Here is a 25,246-nt window from a genome sequence, read left to right on the forward strand (position 1 = left end):
AGTCTTCAATACTGGTAATGTCTAATCTATTATGGGTATTTCTTAACCTTTCTATAGCATTTTATAAGTTTGTGTTAGTTATAGTTTGTGTAATCATACTGTACAATGGTCCTGGTTGGGGGGGCGATGAATATTGTACCGACAGCAAAGGTCTTCCATTTATCGCGTTCAATATTAACCTACTAACAGGTCCTTCATATTCCTCAATATTCATCTCAAAAGCTTGAGACTCGTTAAACAAGACAAAACCATATAAAATCTTCAAACCGTTTCTTAGTTGAATGCGAACGCCTCCTCAGAGATAAAGCTGATGAAGTGGGCGGGAAGCGCGCGGGTGGCGCGAGGCGGAGTTTGTCATGCACGCGCCGGGGATATTCGGGATCTCGCGCAGCGTCATCTTGGGTTGGGTTGCGTTGCGTTTGTTGATCCAGCGAAAAACCTCGCTCGCACGGATATAATGTGGACCTGCAATCAGCTTAGCGGACAGTAGAGGATACGTTCGCGGACGACCGTTATCTTTATTTCGCTTATATTGTATATAACGGTGGCGAATCTCTGCGTGCACAAATGGTTCGGTGTGATCGGTGGTCTGCGGTTCCCTACGTCTGAGCGATTCGTATAAGAAACTTTACTGTATTTACCGAGTTCATCTCAGGTTCATTCTGCAACAGGTTTCTATAATAAACCAACGCTACAAAGTTGTCGCACAATATCAGAGGAAAACTAATCTAAAATACTGATACGAAAAAGAAGAGGATAATACGTGCATAATTTACCTGCATATAAAACAACAATAAGAAACACTTCTTGGGAGACCAGGGAAAGGTCTTTATATTCTTCAGTATAAGGAATACCGAATATCTGAAGGTCTTTTTCAATATGATGCCGGTAAGTTCAGTCGAGATTAAGTGTATAATACGCTGCTGTACATTAATTTTCACCTCCAAGCATCACCAGTGCTTCTTTGTCATTGATGAACTCAACAAATGCATTGGTAAAATGTCACTTCTTGTGTTCATCCAAGCAGCTTTGATTGTATCAGATAGATTAGATATATTTCTAGGAATCAGTGTTATGGTGATAAAGAAGATTCATATGAAATAAATAGGAGGTAGGGTTGAATGACCTGTTTTCTTGTTTAGATTTCATATCCTGCTTTCTGATAACAAACACAGAATGATCCAGAACATTGCGTATATTTTAATTAATGATTCCTTAGAGGTGTTTTAACAACCTCTGCACAGGTGTTGAAATTGATGAGGAAATGTAAGGAAGGTTGAAATGCAAGAACGGTTTTATGAAGACACCTTAATTTCAACTAGAACTGAAATCATTCAGTTCAAGGTGCCAGGGAATGTACAAAATTAAATATTACATTAGAAACACAGAATGTAACCAAATATTCAATAATGTGACACAATATCATTTACCTGCCAGACCCTATAGAAGATGTTATTTGCTTCATAATTGCTCATCTTAGAAATGTGAGAGTCATTTGATGTTAACATAGTATTTGAGATTATAAGTATTTAGTCTTTAGTGTGCGATAAGCACCTGCTATCTCTTTGCTGTCACTAATATGAGTGAGTCACTCGTGGTGTTGGTGAGTCACACATTCATACACCCCACCATCCACAGTAAAAGCATATGACCGTGTCACCTCTGTGTCATTGATGACAAAGGCCATTTGTCTTTTTGACCTCACCTTTTCATTGTAGTACATTTCTAATAAACATCCAGTCCTGGGTAAAACTCGTTGATCTAAAGGTTCATTTTCAAGCAAGTCTTTAATCTCCAACGGCTTTGTCACCGGATGTCCGCCTTCAATCTGGATGAACCATCAATCCATGGAATTATAGCTTTTCTGCATTAATGTAAATTATAATCCCTGTGTATAAACTCAAATAAAATAGCCTATTCTGAGTTTTCATATTATGGATTTACAAATGTGAATAATTAAATGAATGGCCTGCAGAGACAACAACTTTAGGCATTTAAATTATTGGTTCAATGGAAATGCGCTATTTTGAAACCTCGGTTTATAAAATTTAGTATTTTTACACTTTTAGTGTTTATACAGTATAGTAGCACTGGTGTGTGTGTGTGTGTGTGTGTGTGTGTTTGAGGCGAATACAACGGCATTGTATATTTAGCTTGCAAAGGAATCTTGTCTTAATGGATCATTATTTCAATCTGAGTCATGGTCAGTTTTAGATCCTAGATAATCTCCAGTAAAGTAAAGCAGCTATTTGAGGTCATACTCTGTGTTTGAGAGAACCACAGTGCTTTTGAGCTTTGTGATGAAGCGTATTCTTTCAGCATTGAGAATTGTCTGAATACTGACTGTGTTCTTTGTTCCATAAATCTTTTTGTACCAAAGACGCTGAGTTCATTGTTTTTCCTGTGAATTACTAGCTCCCTTAATTCTCAAAGGAACAACAATTGTGTTTGAAAAACGTAGAAGTGGGATATTCCTCTCAGTGTGACATTTTACAGAACTAACCTGCATTGTCCTTGTTGCAGTTTAAACTAAAACTGCATTCAGAATATCAAGGCATTGTTTATAGTTCCCCTAGAGGAAGTTGATTTTGGTCGCATAGCTTCCCCCTGTTGAAAGGTATTGTAGGGTCTTCGTGTGGTCATGTATTTTGTGCAATTCCCATAGCGTAAGTACCCAGAGCAGCTATTTTCAAGACTCTAAATTGATTTGACAGGTGAATAGATGACTTGGTCTGGGAGCACTTGTGGAATAAGATTAGCTTGTAGTAATTTAATTCCGTAGCCCACTTCAGTTCAAAGGCTGTGCATTAGGAGTTATAAATATCGCTGATTGTTGTCGGGCCCTTTCAGCCACCTGAGGCCTCAGCAGGAAACAATGACCAGAATTGCGGCGGCCGGTTGCCATGGCAACCGTTGCCAAGATCACATTCCACACCACAACATTGCTGCTATGCAAAGGAGTCTGTGTTTGGAAAACCCGGCTCCCAAGGACCAGCCGGTAATCAGGCACTCGGAATGTTTTAACTTTGACCTTTAAGCTATTTCTAGCTACAATAAGCAGGGTCTGTACTGCTGAACAGAGGACATGTGCAGTTGGCTCAACTGTTCTTTAGTTTAAATTAAACAATCAAGGACCTTGAGTCAGTCGACTATACATCTTTGAAGCTTCAGCATTTTTATTCAATCAACTTTATTCTCCCGGTAGCCGAAGGGTTTCAGAGGGTCAGTGTGTGGGCAGGAGGGTTGTGTATGAACTCAAGACTAATCCTCACATTAGTCGTGCTTTGTGTCAATCCACTGCAGGGGCCATATGGCTGATTCTGTGCCCGTATACGCGCACACACACTGCGGGCTGACAGCCTGCTGAATCTGCGGGTTCTATCCTGTGACTTACAGAAGCACCGAGCAGCTACTTCCTAACAAAGCGTGAGAGCCTAAATAAACCCACATTATAGAGTAAACCATGTTCCTAAGTGATCAGAGCATGTATTGACAGATGCTCTTGTAGTGATCAGACTGAATAATTGATGTTCTCAGCATGCGTTGGATTACCTCTTTGTGTAGGCATAGTAGATTTTCTTCGACTTTTTGGCTGACTGCTTTTCATTCATCCAGTCGAATGTGATTTCTGCCCACCTTTGCACAAGCTCCAATAGTCAAGGCAATGAACCTTTACAGTTAATGAAAACCATGTGGTACGGGCACCGAATGTACATTGTATGTTGCAGAACAGACGATGCCATTGGTTATCCATCTGAGTTGAACAATGCGTCTACTGTTTTCAACATTCGACAACAGGAAAAATAATTAAGAATGCTTCCTATTATTTCTTCCTGTTATTATGGAAACATGTTGCAAATGCCATGCAATTTATGAGGTTTTGTGACTTGGTTAGTTTTGAGACTCTTTAGGGTTAATGATTGTAGGCGTTAACCTGAAAATCATCACGTCAACGCTGTTCACTCTGTTGAAAATGGACTGTTGACAAAGGTTTAGTCATCAAACCTTTTGTTTAATGTTTATTCTTTTGATGCACGAAATGCAAAGTTGCCCGAGGCTACGCCCCTTGACTTTGAATAGCAAGGGAATGGTGTTCTTTTTTTTTCTTGTCCACTCAAAATGACCCAATGAACTGGAATACTGAATGCATTCATGATGGATATTTTTAGCATTAATATGATCACATAAAAAGCAAAGTATAAATAAAATCAGGTCAGTTAGAGAAATTATGTCACTGTATTAACTGGAGTATTAACTGTATTAACTCTAGATGCTGAGAAGTTTGGCATGGATGGGTAACAGCATTGTGTTGTGTTTGTCTTCTTAAACTGTCTTAACCAACTACCAGCTTAACCTGTCTTCAGATCAGACCTAGACCAACATAAACCAGCATACAATTTCCAAGTGTTTTTATGCCCATACTTTGTTTTCGTATGGACAAAAACAGTTAAAACACACTTTTAAATATCTTATTTTGTGTGTAAAAATGAGTAAATGACTTAAACTTAACTTCTCCTTAAACTCAGAGACAAATGAGGTCTCCAGGAAATTCAGTGAGAGTTTAGTGCTTGTCAGCTGATGGTAAATGCCAGTGTGTTTGACTATTCAAATCCATTACATCACCTGTGGTTACCTGTGGCAACATAAACCGTGTCCTGTTGCAAAATAGTGCTTTATTACAGTAATCCTAAAGCTCTGTCCCATGCCCTAGGACAGCATTATGTCACTTAAGATTTCTCAGAAATATTACTCCGGGGATCAAGTGTGGGATCACCGCCCCGGGCTGGCTTTCGGCACAAGGGCTTTTCTGTGTGCGATCTCTCTAGGATTTAACATACTATGGACACAAATGCGGATTCAAAAGCCAGAATTTCAGACGCATGCCCTACTTAAAATCGTTGATGACGGGAGACCAAAATACAAAGCATTGCATGTGAAATTTGGAAAATAGCCACATCAGCTATTTGTTATGTCTCGGAAATATGACGTTGGTAAAAATAAATGTGTTTAATTTGAAACAATGGCTTCCAAGACACGCTTATATCACTGTAGGAAGAATTTACCACCATATGCGTTCAAAAAAGAATTAACATCTCCAAATAGGAAAATACTACATAAGAGGTCTGCGGTTTGTAAGTAGACATGAGGCAATATGCTCCATCCATAATTCAATTTGGATCTTTTAAGAGCTCATCTTATAAACCATAACCCAGAGACAAATGAGGTTAGCGTTTAGTTTGATTTTAGACATATAATATAAGGACATTAGAGGAAGATATACATTAAATGGAGATTAATGAAATTCCATTTCCAGCGAGGGTCATTCATCTAATTAAGACTTTCGTTGGTCAGCCCAAGAGATTCAGACAGAATGGAAATAAAATCATCCATCTAACTTAAATAGAAGGGCTACGGTCTACACTCCTAAGAATAAAGCTTCCAAAAAGGAGTTTTTCACAGCAGTGCCATAGAAGAACCATTTTAGACTCTCCAAAGAACCTTCCAAAAGAACCATTTTACCTGCATTTTACCATTGTGCAATGGAAAGTTTCAGTGGATGTTAAAGGTTCTTCATGGAACCATGGATTCCAATAAACACTCTTTTCCATGAAGATCCTTTAACAACTGTGGAACCTTTCCATTCCACAAAAGAAAAAAAACAAAACATTTTTTATATGATTAAAATGTTCTTCACACTAAGAAAAAAAAAATGTTTTTTTTGAGAACTGTCAACTGAAAGGTTATTTATGGAACCTGAAATGTTTCTTCTCCAATGTGAAAATACATTGAAACCTTTAATTTTCAAAGTGAAGTATCTTTATTCTTGCAATTTCCTTTGTTATTGTCATTTGCAACCATTGTGGTGGTGATCCGCAATCTTTAACAGGCCTCATTTTTACTGATCTTTTTGGATAAGCTGGACATTATTTAAAAGACTATTGGATTACAAGCCTAACCACTGTTATTCCTGACTGAATCTTGTCAAACATTCATTCATACATGCTTGCAGCATGACAGTAGGCACGGATACAAGTGCTTTAGCAGTCATGTGCACATCCAAAGCCAGATTAGACTTGAATGTGTGAAAGTGTGTGCTCACTGAAGGAGTGAAAGCCTCTTAAAGCCATTTCACACAGCTGTGTGTGACGGCACACGAATGTCACTGTACCGATATTGCACAGATCAGGAAATACTGATAACTGTTTGGACAAGTCTAGCTCTTTTAAAAACTGCAGTAAGGGCTTATGTTAATGACAGCTGTTTGTGGTGATCTGCAGCAACAACCGAATCGCAAAAATGGCTAAAATTTTGTGTCGTTATTGTTAACCAAAACTACTAAAATTTTAGTTTCCATTGTTCCTGTTTATTTAAATAAATAAAGCTGGAATAAAATATAAAAATTAGATGAAAAACTTAATGTAAATGTCAAAAATCCTCAGTCTCTCCTTCTCGCCAGGTTAAGAACCTGGGGTCATCTTTGACAGCACTCTTTCATTTGAAGCTCACATTAATAGTATAACCCGGATTTGCTACTTTCATCTCCGTAATATTGCTCGCCTTCGTTCATTTCTCTCCCCACACAGTACTGCCATTCTTGTTCACTCACTTGTCACCTCTCGCATTGACTACTGTAATTCTCTTCTATTTGGTTTACCACACAAGCTTCTTCATAAACTCCAGTTGATTCAGAATTCAGCTGCTCGCATCATAACCCGCGTTCCAACTATACAACACATTACTCCATCTCTTCAACAGCTACATTGGCTTCCCATCAAATTTCGCATTGAATTTAAAATCTTTCTTCTCACATATAAAACTCTCCATAACCTCGCTCCAACTTATCTCTCAGATCTCATTCAGCCCTACGCTCCTTCTCGAATGCTTCGTTCTTCCTCAGTGGGTCTTCTCCATACACCCACGGCTCGTTTAACAACTATGGGTCATAGAGCCTTTAGCCGTGCTGCCCCTCGCCTTTGGAATTCCCTCCCAGCTACCATCCGCAATTTAGACTCGTTTTCCCAATTCAAAGCTAAACTCAAAACTCACTTATTCAGAATAGCTTATCCTACATGATTACTGTCTGCACTCAAATCTGATTTTTTTTTTTTTTTTGGGGGGGGAACTGCTGTTTTCTTTTTCTTTTCATGGTTCATTGATATTGTTGCTATTTATTGTTGTTTTATTTATTGCTCCTTGATGTACGGTGACCTTGAGTGATTTGAAAGGCGCCTTAAATAAAATGTATTATTATTATTAAAAATAATATTAAAATAACACTAGTGCATTGGAATATTATTATTATTATTATCACTAATATTTGAATTTACCTTCTTGAAATCTTTAGTGCAGTGTTTTTTGTTTTGTTTTGTTTTTTCTTCATATTATTTATGTACCATTATAGTATTTCATATTTTGAATTAGCTTTTATTTTAAATTTTCTGAATTCATTTTAAATTTAGTTTTAATAGAAGTTATTTTTAAAATTTGTATTTGTATTTTAGTTTTGTTTTAGGAATTTTGTTATATTTTAGTACTTATTTTATTTCAGTTAGTCAGTTAAGTAAATTTCACATTACAATATTTAGCTGGTGAAATTTGGGTTGAGAATTTCAGGTTTTTTTATTTTAAAGTTGCGTATTTGAGGTTGCAAAATTTACAAAATCAGGTTTACAAAATTTAATTGATTTTAGTTAAAATTGTTTTATTATGAATGAAAGAGCCTGTAAAGTAATACAGCATAAGAAATTGGTTAATGGGAAAACAGTTGAAAAATTAGTGGCTATTACTTATTTGACTGCAAAATGTCACAGTAGTTGACCAATCAGAATCAAGTATTCCAGAAAAGCGTGTAATAAAATATGTGCATTCAGGAATCATTATGCAGCACTGTTTCCTGTCCCGTCGTGTGACTCAGGTTAAGGTGGAAGAGCCGCTGAGTTTTGCCTCTACCCATCTGGTGTGACAGTAGTACCTCAGCGTCGCTTGGCAAAGCATAAAAACACACACACATAGTAACAGAGAACTGCTGAGTGTTTTTGCACTCTATCAGCAGTGATAATAACTCTGCTGCCGATAGTCTGAAAATAGACACACACACTAGCAGAACTGTCCTTCAAAAAATGCTTACTCTTTATCAGTTAAGATGTTGAGTTTATGTCCTCGTTATTTATGTTTATTAAGAAATCGTATTCATTTTATCATTCATTTACATTAATGATGTAACCCACATTGGCAGTAACCTTGTCTTTTTCTTCCAAAACTGCTGTTCACTTCGGAATTACAAATCAATTACCTCCTTGCTTTCTGACTAATTACCCCATGCTTGTGTTTTATTTCTGGATAAGAACCCTCTTGATGTGACAGCCATCTGTGCTGGCTGCAATTAAAGTGCCAAGACAGAAATACAGCATCTTTTTTGCTGTCAACCATCCATCTTGGCATTTTCTCCCACATTCACAGCTGTATTATAAGATTACGTGGACATCACAAAGTCACATATCTATAAACAGTCTGGATGATTGAGAGCATTCGTAATGAAGCTGCCATAATGTATGAAAGCGAGAACCTCTTCAGTTACCATTTTTAGCTGTATAGGGTTTTTGAGTTGTCTGTATGGATCTTGAGAGATGGAAAATCGTTGTTTGTAACATTTAGTACGTTTGTAACAAGTTCAGTGTTGTTAATGTTAACTAAAAATAACAAAAATAATTTTGTGTTAATTGAAATATAGCTGAACTAAAAAAATAACAAAAACTTAATTAGTAAATTACAAAACTTAAACTAAATTTAAAGAAAGAAAGAAAAGGAAATCAGAAATGTTGACTTGGCAGCCAACTAAAATAGTATAATTTTAAGTTGATGTTCTAAAATTCCTAAAATTAAAAATGCTAAAATGAAATAATAAAAAGACAAACAAATTACTAAAACCTACACTGTAAAAAATGACTGTGATTTTAACGGTAAAAAACTGTGAAAATTCTACAGTAAAAACCTGTTAAATGGTTAACGGTAAGTTCCTGTAAAATTTACAGGGAAAACCCGTAAACTGACTTTCCCAGAATTCCTTGCGTTGCATTTCAAATTTTGTTTGAATTTGATGTTTTTTCTTTGAAATAACTATGTTTCTTAGTTTTTTCTTATCAGTTATGTTTATTAGGGTTGTATGTTACATCTAATGTTGTTAAATTAATGTTTATAGCATATTTAAGTTTAATGAGTCTCACCATTAGTGTTTGTGTGAACGACACTGTGCACCTTCTATATATGTTATTATTTAAAGGCTGCTTGTGATGGGCTTTGGTTCATCATGTGACTTTCTCATCACCACCTGCATTTGGTGGTTATCAGTGTACGTCAAAGGTACAAAACAGATTTCCGTACTTTAACAGGTTGGTATATTAACATTATAACAGTTAATGAAATTACGGTATTTAACTGTAAATTTAAGTTAAAACTGTAAAACCTAAAATGTTGTTACCATTTTTACGGTAGAATTCCGGCAACCACAGCTGCCGGTTTTTACCATAAATTTTACAGTGTAAGCTGAAATGAAATATAAATATTAGATGAAAACCATAAAAAGTATAAACTTGCATTGGCAGCTAACTGAAATAAACTTTAATGTACTAAAATTACTAAAACTAATATGAAAATTAGAAATGTTGTCTTGACAGCTGAAATAAAAGATTAGGTTCAAGTACTGAAATTACAAAAACAAAATAAAAATGACAAATTACAAAATGAAAATGAATGAAAGCTGAATAGAAATATTTACACAAATAAACTATAAAACTACATAAAAATACAAGTAAACATAAAATAACTAAAACACAAACTAAACTGAAGCTACAAAATTCAAATCAAATTTTAAATATTAGTAAATATATAAATCATAGTATATAAATAATATTAAAAATAACACTGCTTTAGATCACGAAATTAAATTCTGGTGTGGTTTCTTTAAAAGAAAAGAAAAATGAATTGAGGAACTAACAAATATTCTTCTCTTGAGTGTTTTTTCTGTCTGTTGTTATAACGTCCCATGTTGTGTCTTTTTTATTGACTTAGATGTTCCTAACGGTGTACCTCAGCAATAGCGACAAGCACTTCACCGAGCTTCCCATCACGCCGGAGACGCTGTGTCGAGATGTGGTGGACATGTGTAAAGAGCCGGGGGAGGTGGACTGCTATCTGGCCGAGATGTGGAGAGGATCTGGTATGTGCTGACTCGCACTTTTGTGTTTTTTGCCTGTTGAGCAAGTTCATTCCAAAATGTAATTTTTATATGGATCTCTTTTTAAGCAACAATTTGCCTAGCAATTTAAATTCTGTCATTATTTGTCAAGAGCACAAAAATATTTCCTTTTGTGTTAGACCAAAGAAATAAAGATAACATTTTCTATTTGGAGTGAATTCTTTCTTTTACAAAGTTGTTAAAGAAATAAAACTCATAGAATTCATCTTTCTGCACCTGTCCATGCGACTATGGACAGGTGCAGTGTAGTGATGCATCACTCTAGAATGGATCTTTGCCACCTAATTTGCATCCCTTGTTTCCTATTGGTTGTGTCTTTTGTAGAGCGTGTGATTGGTGACAGCGAGCGAATTATCGAAGTACTGCAGCGCTGGGGTCAGCAAAGGGCGGAAGTGCGATTCTTCCTGCGCCATGACCGAGCACCTGGCCACGATACAGGTGAGAAAGAGAGTGAGAGAGACGTCAATAGGACAGGAGTGCTTTCAAAAGTCAGAGAATGTGTTTGGGTCATTTTGCAAAACTGCTGACATTTTTGTCTCGCATATTACTAATTACATTTATATATTCCTAGACATTTCAGGATTACCTGTTAGCCCTGTTCCTAGTATATACATATATACATACACACACACACACATATATATGGGTAGTTGACATCAATGTGTGACAGCAAAAATGTTAAAAAAAAAGAAAGAAAAAAACTCTAACATTGAAGTGAAACCTCTCTCGTGCTATTTGTAACTCTAAGAATGAAGATACATTTTTCTCAGGTTATTTGTAAGTTCAGTTTTTTTTTTGAATATATAAATACATAATTAGTACATTCATGGATCACAGTATATTTGCCAGTAGAAAGAGCTCATTAAAAGCTTTCATTTGATATATATATATATATATATATATATATATATATATATATATATATATATATATATATATATATATATATATATATATATATACATCTCAATTTCACCAAAATGTCACTTACGCCCTTCTGGTTCTGACCCCTTGTATATATATATATACATACATATATACAACAGACATACAACTGTCAAATTAAACTGTCAACCCTGTTACCATCAATCCTGTTACCTTTCTGAAGCCATTATTACATTGCAACATATATTTAAAAATTGTTAGAAAGTTTAAAATCTTTGAAAAAAAGGAATCAATATAGGCACCCAGATTACCTACTTTTAGATTCTGACTTCTTGTCTGATTTTAAATACTGAAGACAGTAGCACTACGAAAGAGGAAATGTTTGGTCTTGTTTATTATTTACTCTCTGCTGTATGGTTGGATGGCAATTTTAATATAGACAGGCTCTTTTTCCATGCCAAATCATGGACCCGTTCGATTACATCCTCTCCCCCTCGGCAGCCTGCTGTCAGTGTGGACATGCCTTTGTTGTGGATAGGCGTGAATGTCATTTCCTTTTATGGGAGACTGTGAATAGAGGGGTTGTAAATTTGACATGGTTATGGCTGTGTTGAGGCATGAATTATTTGCTGCAGAATGGCTTGTTTTGTGGGCACTGCCTAAGGGTAGGGGACTTTGGAATAGATCAGAATGGATCTTTATCTTGTGTCCTAAAAGCATGTACACGCAATGGAAAACTGTATTGCTTGTGTAGGGGATGTTTTTTAGGTATCAACTAAGTTTCGCCTGTAGCTTCATAAAATTAAGGTTAAACCACCAATATCACATGGACTGTTTTAACAATGTCCTTACTACCTTTCTGGGCCTTGAACGTGCTAGTTCCCTTGCTATCTATGCAGGGTCAGAAAGCTCTCAGATATCATCAAAAACATAACAACCAACTCTTGCTTGTTTACACTCTTGTGTGCTATAAATTCATTTTTCTGTTCTTCCTTGTCTTCCATTCATCATCTTCGCTTATTTTTTGCTTCGCTTCAGCTATGATAAAGAGACATCACATGTTTGTGCGTTTCGGGGTCTAGTTTATGATGAAACTAGAAAATATAGGCGTGAGCTAATAGGTGTTAAAAATACCTAAAAGAACAAATTAAGACAGTCACGAATGAGACAGTTGTTGACATTTAATTGCATAATTTGGTAACTTGGCAAATCTGAGCCCAGTTTTAGACATTGTTGACATCTGTTCTGAACCTCCAGAGGAGACCCATGTGAGATAACAAGGGTCTTTTTCTCAAAAGAAATTTCTGAGAATCAGATCTGATATCCATTTAAAATCATAATTCTGTTTAGGAGAAACAATTAAGATAATACTGATATGTATATCTCATATTGCAGAGTGCAGACGGTGAAGGAACACCTGAGTGAGAGTAATGAACAGGTGTAGTCCAAACACGGTTGCGCGTTTTGTGTGTGTGTGTGTGTGAGAGAGAGAGTCCTCACTTTCCCATCTGAACGTATCCAAGAATTCAGTCACTAACACATATGCCCACACACTCGCGCTGTTACCGGTTGTGGTTGTAGATAAAAGGGCTTGACGAAGGAATCATGAAACGGACATCTTTTAATAAGCTTCAACACACTTATACCATTAGTCAACATATAGCTCAGACAAGGACTAAAGAAAACTGAGGACTTATAAAGGAAAAGGAACAAAGGAGCAAACAAGATAATAAATGCAAATCAAGATGATTAACTAATGACAAAGACCGGAACAAAACCAAATAAGGGCAAACAGGAAACTAGAAGGGACAAACACGTAACACGCACACACACACACACAAACATTCAATACAAAAAACTTTTCTCTAATTCTTGTTCATTTTTGCCACTCCTACATAATCAAACACCTAAATAGCACATAATTTGTGTGACAAAAGAGGCCCTGGAAATGACTAAATTAACAATTTATTCGGTATTTATGCGTAAGTAATTACTGTTTTTTTCTTTGGTTATTATATTATATTATATTATATGTAAAACCTCAAACAACTTAACTGAATTGCAGTTAATTCAATTAATTTTAGGTCAGTTGATTTGCATGCTATTTTTTAAACTCATAAATACCCTTTTTCGTTTATGTATTTATATATTTTATTATTTGTTATTGTTGTGTAAGTTATGGCACCACAGAATTTTTACTTAGAATAGAATAGAATATTCTATTACGTTGTAATGTTTTTTTTACAATTATAAATATGTATTAAAACGTATAATACATATTTAAAATCTCACACAACTGATTCATTTATTTATATTTTTATTTGCTATTATTCTGCAAGTTATGGTACCACAGAGTTTTCATTTGGTTATTTAATTTATTTATATGCAATCAGAAATCAAAATGTTTAATATATAAAATCTCACACAGCTTTAAAGTAGTTTTCGTCATTTGTTTTGCATGTTATTTTTAACTCACAAGTCCCCTTTGTCGTAATTTCTACTAGTTTGTTTACATGGCGTGTTTGAAGTGAATCCTCCCTTATTCCCCTGAGAAGTTTAAACATCTCAGTCATGTGAAACCATGTGTGAGGTTTCAGATTTCTCAGAGTGACTTTGGCCCTCTTCACCGGACAAAGACCGGCTGTTACACAACAATGCGAGTGATATCGGCTCTGTACGCCTGGCTTTACCTCACAAAGAGTTCCTTATTTCTCTGTCGAGAATAATTATGTCAATTACACGCAGTTTGACTCATATCTGTTGTGTTTGTGGTTTGTTTTCACACAGAATTGAGGTAAAACCCTATGCTTGTGTAATCAGTAAGCCCTGATTAGGACCCCTGTGGTGTCAGACTGTGACCAAGAACATTATTTGGGCATTGTTTCGCTCTTAGACTGGTTTATCCAGTAACCCACATAAGCGGCGCTAGCGGTGCCAGTGTTGATGTTATGTAAGTGGGACCAGGCACAGGCAGTCATATACAGGATAATTGAGCACTAGTTGTTTTCCCCAGCCAAACAGTCATTATGTAATGAGGTTTACCCCAGCACAGCAACTCTTTTCAACCTAAATGTTCCTGGCCTTCATTGTTAGCATGTTTACATGCTAGTTTGCTAAATACTAATTGTTGAACTTTGAGTCAAAGTCTAAATATAAACTTCTCCTCAAAAAGCCACATGACTTGAGGTATCATGTTTTTAACACAAAATGTGCTTGACTGATTATCTGTCAAAGTTTAATACAAATCCCTAATCCTAAAATAAGCGATAATGTGTTTAGCTTAGCCAACACCGCTAATTCTGTCTCTAACTACAGGAGGTCACAGGGCTCCAGAGTCTCTCGCCAGAAGAAACGCAGTGAAGGGGACGATAGAGAGACACATGGAAAATGGAGTGAGTATGAATTCCCTTCAGAGAATTGTTAAATTCTGCCCCCTTGGATACTGTTGCTAACTTAGGTTTGAATTGGAAATTGTCAGTAAGCTGTGCAAAAAAAAAGATTTAATAGACAGTATTCTTACATGGGCTGTAATGAATTGTGACACTGCAAAGCATTCTTTTATCATTTTATAATTTATCTTAACATGATTAAAAACTGAGGAGACTGGAAATCAGACTTTGGGAATGAGAATCAACTTGCAGTTTAATCCACAGCACTCAAAATGTATTTAAAGGTTTTGAAAAGTAAACAGAATAACATGCATAACTGCATACAAGTTACCCAGAAACAAAGTTTTATTTGCTATTCTTATGTAAGTTATAGTATTATTACATTTTTATTTGGTTTTATATTATATTTTTATATATTTTTAAATTTATTTACTTATTTGTAATTAAAACTATGTATCCAATATGTATAAAACAATTAAGTGTATATATAAAACCTCACACAACTTCAAGTAATTATTATTATAATTTTATTTTTTTTTTTTTTTTTTTGGTTTTGAATATTAATTTTAACCCATAAATACCCTTCGTCATTTATTTATTTTATTTTATTATTTTATTTATGTCATTATTGGTACTTTACTGTTGCTATTTCAGTCCTGAATTTTAAATTTTCTGTAAAATGTACACAAAGTTAGATGGACTGGAAATAATTGTGACATTGCAAAGCATATATATCTTACAGTTTACAGAAACTATGATTAAAAACTGAGACTGTAAATCAAACTTTCAGAATGAGGGTCGACTCATAGTTTGATCCACAACACTTGAGATTCATATAAAGATTTCAAAAAGAAAACAGACAGAGTTATAACACTGCATGTAAGTGACCCGACAACAAAGTTTTACCATATTAAATTCCTTTAAAATTACCTTATAAAATGTCCAAACATACAGATTCTTTATAGCCAACCAATATAAAATAGCAAAAGCTCTGATATATATATACATATATATATATATATATTTAGATGGTGGCTCCTCATATGGATATCACTCTCAGCGAGTTGCAAGAGATGGCATCACGGCAACAACAACAGATCAACGCACAACAACAACTCCTGGCCACAAAGGTAGCCTACTGCACCACTGACATAATGTACTGTTCAATGTTTTTTTTTTTTAAATAACTATGTCAAAATTAAAGTAATTAACTTGTTCCAAACCTGTATGACGTTCTGTCTTGCGCTGAGCACAAAAGGAGATATAAGGCAGAATGGCCATGCTGCTCTTTTCCATACAATAGAAATGAATGGCAACCAAGGCTGTCCTTGGTCCCCATCCACTTTAATTAAATGGAAAAGAGCAGCATTTCCTGTTTGTTAGCTGAAATCAACATTTCCTTCAAATACCAGGCTTGAAGTCATCCGTGAAATGGTGTTATTGCTAGTGCACTAAGTTTTGCGTTAAGGTCATTTGAATAAAACAACTGCATGGAGTCATCTCCATATCAAAACCATTACCATTTGTCCATTATCAGCGTGAATGAAAACAGTAGGCACATAGTTCTGAAACTTAATGATGTCTGAAAATGAGTTTTGGTGAGATTGTGACCCGACGCCGCCTCACAGGAACAGCGACTGCGCTTCCTGAAGCTGCAGGACCAGCGGCAGCAGCAGCAGCAGGTGTCTGAGCAGGAGAAACTGCGACTGCTGCGGGAGAACGCAGAGAACCAGGAGGCCAAACTGCGCAGGGTTCGAGCTCTGAAAGGACAAGTGGAACAGAAACGCATCAGCAACAGTAAACTAGGTCAGTACCTGTAAACTCATGAGAGAAAGTAGGTTAGGAACACTGAAAATGCTGTAACTTTGACCTTCTTTGGGGGATATTAGCTCAAGGTGAAGTTTGTCATTTCTGCTCTACTAGTGGCACCAAATGGTGTTGCGGCCTATTTGTTCGCTAGATTAGGGGGAAGTGTTTTGAATCCCTTTTTTTTTTTTTTTTACATTTTGTTTTATAAACTATTTTGCTACTTTGTTTAATGTAGTGGTGTAAAACAAAGTAAACATTTCATTAAAAGCAATTAAATTTACTGAAAAGATCTTTATTACATGTTTATTACATTGTCATAACATTATCATTGTTGTTATCGTATTACAGACTAGTTTTATATTTTATTATTATAAATTAGTCTTGTTAGACTATTTAGATAATAAATTACCTCATTTTTCCAAGTCAATTGATTTGATAAGCTAATCAGGTTTTCTGCTGAAAAATTCAGATTTACTTTAATTATGATCTACACTAAGGTATGCAATTTGAAAGTTAGACATTTATCCATATTTTATGGTTAAAAGTGTTTTAGGACTTTTTCCAGATTAATTTACGAAGATGTCATTTGTTGTGGATCATTTGCCCACTAATGGAAAAGTTCGCTCTACTGTTTTTGTTATATAAAAATGCCATTAGCGGCTAAATTAATCGACAGAGACAACAACAAACGATTTTGCTCATGGGAATGAGAAGTTAATTAACAAGTGAGTAGTGATATACCTCATTTCTCTCTCTCTGTAGTGGAGGAGATCGAGCAGATGAACGGTCTGTTTCAGCAGAAGCAGCGGGAGCTGGTGGTGGCCGTCAGCAGGGTGGAGGAGTTGAGTCGACAACTGGACGTGTTACGTGGCGGCAAAATGGACGTCCCACATGAAGCTGGACCGAGCTCAAGCGGAGAACTCGAGCGACTGTACAAAGAGCTTCAGGTAGCTTTTTTCCTGTTGGTCTACATCTTTCTGTAACACAATCCTGCTATTTAGACATATGGTGATATATGGACACACATAAAATATAAGAATATCTGGTCCCACTTTATAATAGGTGGCTTTAACTACTGTACATCCAAAAATAAGTACGTGTTCATATTGTAACGAAAAACAATGCTATTGAGGTGGGATACAGGTAAGGTTAAGGACAGGTTTGGTGGTATGTTAAAGCGTGGGTTTAGGTGTAAGGGACGGGTCAACAGTGTAACTATAAATGTAATTACAGAAATTAATTACAGATGTAATTATATGCAGGTATTTTTTTAAATATAAGTACAATGTAAAAAACTGTATGTACACAATAAGTACATTGCATCAAATGTTTAATTTAAATGTAAGTACATCGTAATTAAGGCCACCGAATTTAAAGTCGGACTGAATATCTTTCATTTATACAAGAAAAATGTAAACCAAGTGCCTTTTATTTGGGAAAAATATAGCAGGAATACACTCAGTTTTTTAAATGGAGAAAAAATAGTAAAGAATTGAAAAGCCGTAGTCCCACAAAAATTCAACAGTCCCTCTTTTGTTCTGACTTTTTCTCCTTTCTGCAGCTGAGGAATAAATTGAACCAGGAGCAAAGTGCCAAACTCCAGCAGCAGAGAGAGAATCTAAACAAGAGGAACGTAGAAATGGCCGCCATGGACAAAAGAGTGGCTGAACTGAGAGAGAGGCTCTGGAAGAAAAAAGCTGCTCTCCAACAGAAAGAGAACTTGCCTGTGAGCAACTTTATAACGTTTACATTTCTTGTGCTTTTTAGACACAAATTTAGTTTGTGACGCACGGAAATTCTTTCTCTTATTCTTTGTCTCTTCCACTTCCAGCAGCCATCCGAAGGGCAGAGCTCTCAGCCCACCGGCCCTTCCAGGGTTGCTGCTGTTGGGCCGTACATCCAGACCACCCCAGCTCCTCCAGTTCCTCCCAGGCAGGAGATTCTAGTGAAGCCTGCTTATCCCGACGGCACAGCCACCCTTCCCAAACCTCTCCCTAAACCAACCACAGGTACGTGTATATATGTACAGTATTTACCACAAATTGCACCAGTAAACCCTGATTCATCTTCTCCTAATTCGGTTTCTATGTGACAGGTATTGGTTTCTTGACAAGTAAGATCTCCAAGGTGTCAGATTTGTTTTCCAACACAGAAACTAACAGCAACACCCATGGCCACTCCTCCACCCTTCCCCGCATGACCAGCCACGGATCCCAGGAGAAAGGTACGCCTCTCTCCAACCTTTAAAGAACCACATTCAGACTCATGCAGTTAGTTAAGCTCAAAGTTGACATGTCAGGACCGCTTAACAAACAAAGCAATGTTTTGATAGAGCCACAGTGTTTACACTCTTCAGGATAGTCAGCCACGAGTGGCTTACATGACAATGTGTCTCCATTAAACTGGGATAAGTCCTGTTTCTGGTGATCTACCTACTTGCAGAGCTCAGTTCCAATCCTGCTCCAACACACCTGTCTGTAATTATCAAATGTTAGTGAGGATCTTAATTAGCTGGTTCAGGCGTGAACCAGGTGTGAAGCAGGCGTGAACCAGGCGTGAAACACTTTGCAGGAAGGTAGATCTCCAAGAACAGGATTGGGCACCTCTGCCATGTCTTAATCCAGTCAGAAGACACTTTCACTAAGGCATCGTAGTCTTTAAACTTTAAATGACATGTTGATTTTTTTTGAATATCTGTTCCAGATTCTGAGGCAGATTTTAAACCTCCACCATTGCCCTTACGCAAGAACCAGAGTAGTGAGGACCTCTTGAGGGACACCCAGGTACCTGATGTTAACCCTTTCCAAAACTTGGGAATAAATCAATGCTAATGCATAGATATTATGTGGTAAATAAACACTAATGACTCTTTAATCATAGTCTGCAGGTAGAACCTTTGGCAAGGTTCCTCCTCCTGTTCCAAGCAAGCCCAAACCTGCTCTACCAGGCCAGTCCACCTTCAGTAAACCTCCTTACAGCACGGGCACCTTCCCTGGCAAAGCTAGACCAGCCAATCAGAAACCCCCAGTGCCCCTTCCATCCCACAACAACACCTTACCCCTACCTCTGCCCCCTAAACCGGACACCTTACCTGCTGCAACAGTACGTCCTTTTACGTCAGATACTTTGGCAGGGAAAGAGACCTCCACCCCCACTACCCTGCACAAACCCCAGACGGTGGCAGCGAGATCCATCTACTCCATGTACACCCAACAAAGCACTCTTGGGAAGGGTTATCAAGGGCAAAGTACGCTGACCCGTTCACAGCCTCGATGTGAGTACCTCCACCCCACTAGACACCCAAACAAATTTAGAGGTATCTTGTGATGGAATTTGATAAATATCTATTTCACAAGATGTAATGTTACACTGGACATTCTGCCAAATCAACAAAAGCACACAGAACCAACTTTAAAAAAAGACATTGACTAATTTAATCTAGTATTAAAAGAATGTTTCACCCAAAAACAACAATTCTGCCAACATTTATTACTGTTGTTTGAGATTTAAAAGCTGTTGCAATGCAGGAGCGGAAAACAATGTACCATTCCTTTGTAAATGCTTTGGTGTTCCATATAGTTGTGTAAATGACTGAAAATCTAATAACAGGATTTTTGGTCTTAAAATAAGCATGTTTATTTCTTAGTCTTAATCCGAACATTGCATCTGAACAATCTAAAGTTCAAAAGCTTGCTTTAGTTCAATTGAAAGTTCTTCAAGGCGGAAACAAATTAGGAACAGTGGATTTAGTACAGCCTCTGAGTTTGATGCAGTATTTACATCAAGCTGCTTAATTATTACAACAGAAAGTCTGTCTGACTTGTTTTTGACCAGATTTCACCTAGATTTTGGGAGAATTCCAAATAGCATTTTTGTGTCCTTAAACGATCAAAGTGATGCTCACTTACCACAAAGAGATAAGGAAAGGATCATTTGTAGTCATTTTGGTTCCAGCTTTGGTTTGCATATCTTTAAAACTCAGAGCACATAGGCAAATTGATCTTACACTTTGTGGCTCAGACATGGAAAAAAAAAAAAAAAAAAGTCAAATGAGGATATAGTCATAAAATGTAATGCATTATTTATTATTATTATTTGTACTAAATATACTCAACACCCTTGGATTGGATTCATTAATGAATCTCAGTAATGCTCAGTAATGTACCTTAAGTTATTATTTTAGTGGTTGCGTAATATAAATGGCAATTGACACTAGGGTTGTGCAATTAATCACATGCGATTGTCATGCGCATCTCATCAGTAAAGCCGGTTCTGTGATTAGTCGTAAATCTCCATCACCAGCTTTCAAATGGAGCGGAATTTACTACACAGAGCCATAGTTCACTGACAAGCTAACAAGCTGACAATCGCATGTGATTAATTGCACAGCCCTAATTGGCACCCAACTTATTCTATAGATGTTTTTTATGAAGTACCTGATCCTCATTCCTTGCTTCTCACAGTATATGGTAAACCAGTCATCCCATCCAGTGGGGGCCAGCAGTGTCTTATCCAGGACAGCAGTCATCTTGAGAAAATTGGAGGTCTAGATGGTGACCAAGTGGACCAGGGCAATAATATGGCCCCTGCATCCTCTGTTGAGGGCCAGGAGGTAGAGCGTGTTCCCCGGCCCCTCAGCCCAACCAAACTTCTCCCGTTCCTCTCAAATTCCCATCGGCTCCAAAGCGATGCTGATTTGGAGGCCCTGAGGAAAAGACTGCACCATGCGCCCAGACCTCTTAAAAAGCGTGGCTCTATAACAGAATCTGAGGGGCCTGGTGGACCCAACATTCAGAAGCTTCTCTACCAGAAGACCACGTTGGCAGCCATGGAGACTACTATAACCCCAGCTGCCTTCTTTCAGGCAGAAGGCGAGGATGGATGCAGGCCAGTAGCTGACGAGAGCACTAGACCCCACGAGGGACACCGTGATACTACGATACCTGAGTGTGAGAAAGAGGAGGAGGAGTTGACCCCTCCACCGCTTCCACCTCGATCACCTATCCTGGATGACAGCACCATTTCTAGCACTGTACCGAAGGAACCACCGCTGAAGGAAGAACAGGAAGTCTATGGCCCAGCCGCTCCAGAACCGTATGTTGAGGAGTACCCACCTTACCCTCCACCTCCATATCCCAGCATGGCAGACCAGGAGGGACCAGGCGAGGACAGCCTCAGTATGAAGGCTCCAGAGGTCACAGGACAGGTCATGCTACCACCAGTAAGTGCTACAACATTACCGAAAGGTAAAAGCATGTCTGTAGAGGGACCGAAGGAACATTCACACTGACGTCAAATTGTAGTGACCCAAAGTCAATCGCTTTCAGAAAAAGTTGCCAAAAAGAGGATTCCAGGATTCCTTATAGTAACCAGTTTTATATCAATTTTGCAATCTCTAGCATTTTTTTTCTGTCCTTCTAATCAAACACACTTGTTTCAACTCATAAATTTGATAGTAGAGACCCCGGCAATGGATGAGTCAGATAAGGTAGACCCTTATGACCCTAAGGTAGAAATGTGCACTGATGGGAAGAGTATCCCAGCAGCAGGATACTTGATGGATGGGTTGAAACTGAAAGTCTTTTTGCTGTGCTAAGGTGTGCAAGCATTTAAGCTTAGTCAGATACTGACTCAACAGTGAGCAGTTCATTACAGTCAAACTCTATGCACAAAGGAGCCTGACAATATTATGCAGGGAATCATGGACAGTGTCCAAAATGGTGTACCTGATGTGGACAACAGGGTACATAGAGGGTGCATCATGGCCACAAAAGCGGATGCCTGTTGATTCATAAATTGACAATTAGGACACCCTATGGTCTTTTGGCCTTGAAGTCCATGAGACCATAAGGTGTCCCATTTGTCATTTTATGAATCTGCAAGCTATGTGGCATTACTTATCTGAAGTTTAGACTCAGAAGAAGACTCCAAGGGATGAGGGGGACATTTGAGACAGGTTCCTTGTCTTTCTAGAAAACTATATAGCCATTTAGCCCACATAAGTATGGCTACAGAGAGAGAAGAGGGAGTGACAGAGAAAGAGGGTGAAGACAAGTCAGGTCAGTAGAGATTCCGATCAAACCATCCATTCTGGGCTGTTGCTTAGCAACTAGCCACACTAAGATTCTGAGCACTCCGCACAGATCTCATTAAACATTTAAATGGAGCAGAAGTGGCAACCAGTGACCCTCAATGGGCTTTTAATATGCGGAATGAAAGAGTGGTTGATGTCAGGCTAACACCTAGTATCAGTACTTCATATCCAAGAACTTTACCACAAAATACGCATCAATTATGTACAGAATTTCCTTCTAGCATATAACTAAATATCTATTCATCCATCCTGTTTTTCACAGGGCAAAAGAACAAACCTGCGTAAGACGGGCTCGGAGCGCATCAACCACGGGATGCGTGTGCGCTTTAACCCTCTGGCCCTTCTGTTAGACTCCTCTTTAGAGGGCGAGTACGACCTCGTCCAGAGGATCATATATGAGGTGAGAAATAGGCCAAGATCAGTTACATACTTGGTCCACTAGTGAGTAATATTACAACTAGACAGTTGGGTAGCTAGTTGGGATTTCAAGTATATGTCTGTACATCATATCCAGGTGGAAGACCCCAGTTTACCCAATGATGAGGGCATTACTGCTCTGCACAATGCTGTGTGTGCTGGACACACGGAAATCGTAAAGTTCCTGGTGCAGTTTGGAGTAAACGCGAATGCCGCAGACAGCGATGGATGGTGAGCGAAAAACATTTATGTAAACCCAGTAAAATTCTGTCCGTAATTTAATACAATGAAATTAAATGTCTTTCTCTCTTTTAGGACTCCCCTGCACTGCGCTGCTTCCTGTAATAACGTGCAAGTATGTAAGTTCCTGGTGGAATCGGGAGCTGCCGTATACGCCACAACCTACAGCGATATGCAGACGGCGGCTGACAAGTGCGAGGAGATGGAAGAAGGTTACGCCCAATGCTCGCAGTTTCTCTATGGTGAGAGACCAGTCCTCCCATTATAGGCGCTTTCGCACCACGTAGTTCTAGGAACGAGCCAGCAGGCACGTTTTTCTGGTTGCATTCGCACCGGCAGCAGGAACTGTGAAGTGGCCGACAGTGACGTCTTTATTCGCGGCATTTACAAACGTCAATAACCAGTTAATGGAGGATGCTGTGATCGGAGCTGTTTTTGATGTGTGTCATGGGTTTCGTGATAACGGAGATGGAATGTAAATGCACAATTTATGCGAGTAAAAGAGCACAAAAATCTGACTAAATCTCCTATGACAACTTGCAGTGTTACAGATTATTGAAGCTGAGAAAAGAACGCAATGCTGCAGACAACGGGTAAATGCGTTATCGCTGCTTTGCATGTTCATGGAGAAAACATTTTACATGGCTTTTTAAAAATGAAGTGTAGACGGTTTTTCATATGTGTTTGGACAATCAGCGTACACTTACGTCACCGATAGTTCCTAAAGAACTGTTTTAGACTCTGAAGTAGGAGCTAAATTAGTTCCTGCAAACAGTTCCTAGAACTAAGTACGTTCCTAGTTCCTGCGGTGCAACCACGCCAAAAAGTGAAAACGTCCACCAATAGTTCTGAAAAGGTTCCTCTGGTGCGAAAGCCCCTTATGAAACTTTACACAGAGGACTTTGTGTAGCTCAACTGGTACCTTATCGCAATAAAACCATATCGTTGAGATGTTTTTTTTTTCACAGGTGTGCAGGAGAAGATGGGCATCATGAACAGGGGCGTTGTTTATGCCCTGTGGGACTATGAAGCTGAGAGCCCAGATGAATTGTCCTTTAGGGAAGGAGACTGTCTGACCGTCCTACGAAGAGAGGACAGTGAAGAAACAGAGTGGTGGTGGGCAAGATGTGCCGACAACGAGGGCTACATACCTCGCAACCTCCTCGGGGTGAGGAAATGCATTTTGGGTGAAATTACATACTTTTTTTTACTACAGATTGCTCATATTTGTTTTTTCTTCTGTAGCTATACCCCAGAATCAAGCCCAGACAGAGGAGCCTTGCGTAAACTCTCCAAATCAGCGCTGATGTGCCTGGAGTTTTGTCTACCATTTCAACAGTCGCTTAATTCTGCAGAGCAAAAGGAAGTTTTGAAGATGAACGCATCACATTTACATGGTGAAAAAAACAAGAATAGTTGTTGGTATGTTATACATGTTTTTTAAGGATAAAAGCTTTGGTAGAAGAGGTAGACTTGGATGCACATTTCAAACGCAGGTTTAAGCATGTATAGTTAAGTGAAAGAGGAATGAAGAATGTATGAATGGTACAGATGCATTAATAGTCATCTGAGTATTATATCTCATATGAAGGATGTCAGATTTAGTGATGTAATTTTTCATCATTTTGAACAAAGTTTCCGTATTCACAAATGCTGATTTGTTTCACAAATGGCAAAACAAAAAAGCATTCATCTTTTGAAGGAAAATAAGAGTTTTATATAATATTTTTTTCTTTTTTATTTTATTCATAATGCCATGTTACGTAAACCTATTCTTATGGTGCTTGCTGCTACGCTACAACAGTGTGTTCTGTGAACAATTAACAATTTATTGCGCAAAGACAGCTTTCATATATCATAATAAAACTTGTCAAAACTCTTGACTCACTGTTTTGTCTTTTGTCCCCATTTGGTTTCTGGTTCAAAAAACATTTCTGGTAATATATTGACAATGGAAGTCTATGCGGCAAGGCATTGCACTGGAATTAGTTTAAACATTAAAATACACTGTTTCTAAAATATAGACACAAGACCAAACCAGGTAATCGATGCACAATATGTACAAATATTATATACCATAAAATTACAACCTTCACATTTCTGCAGATACACTTGCCCCATAGACTTACAAGTGCACTGTAAACCCATTTTCTGTTC

At 37.7% G+C, this 25,246-nt stretch overlaps 1 protein-coding gene across 3 annotated transcripts; it reads left to right on the top strand.

The window, feature by feature from the left end:
• The first annotated feature begins 359 nt into the window (after window positions 1-359).
• tp53bp2b (tumor protein p53 binding protein, 2b) lies at window positions 360-25,147 on the top strand. 3 transcript variants are annotated; one of them, XM_058760242.1, is made up of 18 exons: window positions 360-888; window positions 10,069-10,216; window positions 10,580-10,693; window positions 14,456-14,532; window positions 15,558-15,659; window positions 16,158-16,335; window positions 17,101-17,285; window positions 17,900-18,064; window positions 18,173-18,347; window positions 18,434-18,562; window positions 19,042-19,121; window positions 19,219-19,612; window positions 20,802-21,559; window positions 22,695-22,832; window positions 22,947-23,080; window positions 23,165-23,331; window positions 24,058-24,257; window positions 24,335-25,147. In XM_058760242.1, the coding sequence occupies exons 1-18, from the start codon at window positions 880-882 to the stop codon at window positions 24,374-24,376; spliced, it is 3,195 nt and encodes a 1,064-aa protein (XP_058616225.1). In that variant the 5' UTR covers window positions 360-879; the 3' UTR covers window positions 24,377-25,147. The 3 variants fall into 3 exon arrangements, with proteins under 3 accessions (XP_058616225.1, XP_058616224.1, XP_058616226.1); XM_058760241.1 differs by having other exon boundaries at window positions 361-888; window positions 18,170-18,347; window positions 24,335-24,985; XM_058760243.1 differs by lacking the exon at window positions 15,558-15,659 and having other exon boundaries at window positions 361-888; window positions 18,170-18,347; window positions 24,335-25,144.
• Window positions 25,148-25,246: the final 99 nt, after the last annotated feature.

Source organism: Onychostoma macrolepis, chromosome 22 (genome assembly GCF_012432095.1).
Source record: "Onychostoma macrolepis isolate SWU-2019 chromosome 22, ASM1243209v1, whole genome shotgun sequence".
Taxonomy (NCBI): domain Eukaryota; kingdom Metazoa; phylum Chordata; class Actinopteri; order Cypriniformes; family Cyprinidae; genus Onychostoma; species Onychostoma macrolepis.

Excerpts from the sequence above, each read along its gene's own strand:
- tp53bp2b (XM_058760241.1), top strand. Across the intron at positions 19,613-20,801 it reads GACCCGTTCACAGCCTCGAT|TATATGGTAAACCAGTCATC; the intron begins GTGAGTACCTCC and ends TGCTTCTCACAG. Across the intron at positions 21,560-22,694 it reads GACAGGTCATGCTACCACCA|GGCAAAAGAACAAACCTGCG; the intron begins GTAAGTGCTACA and ends TGTTTTTCACAG.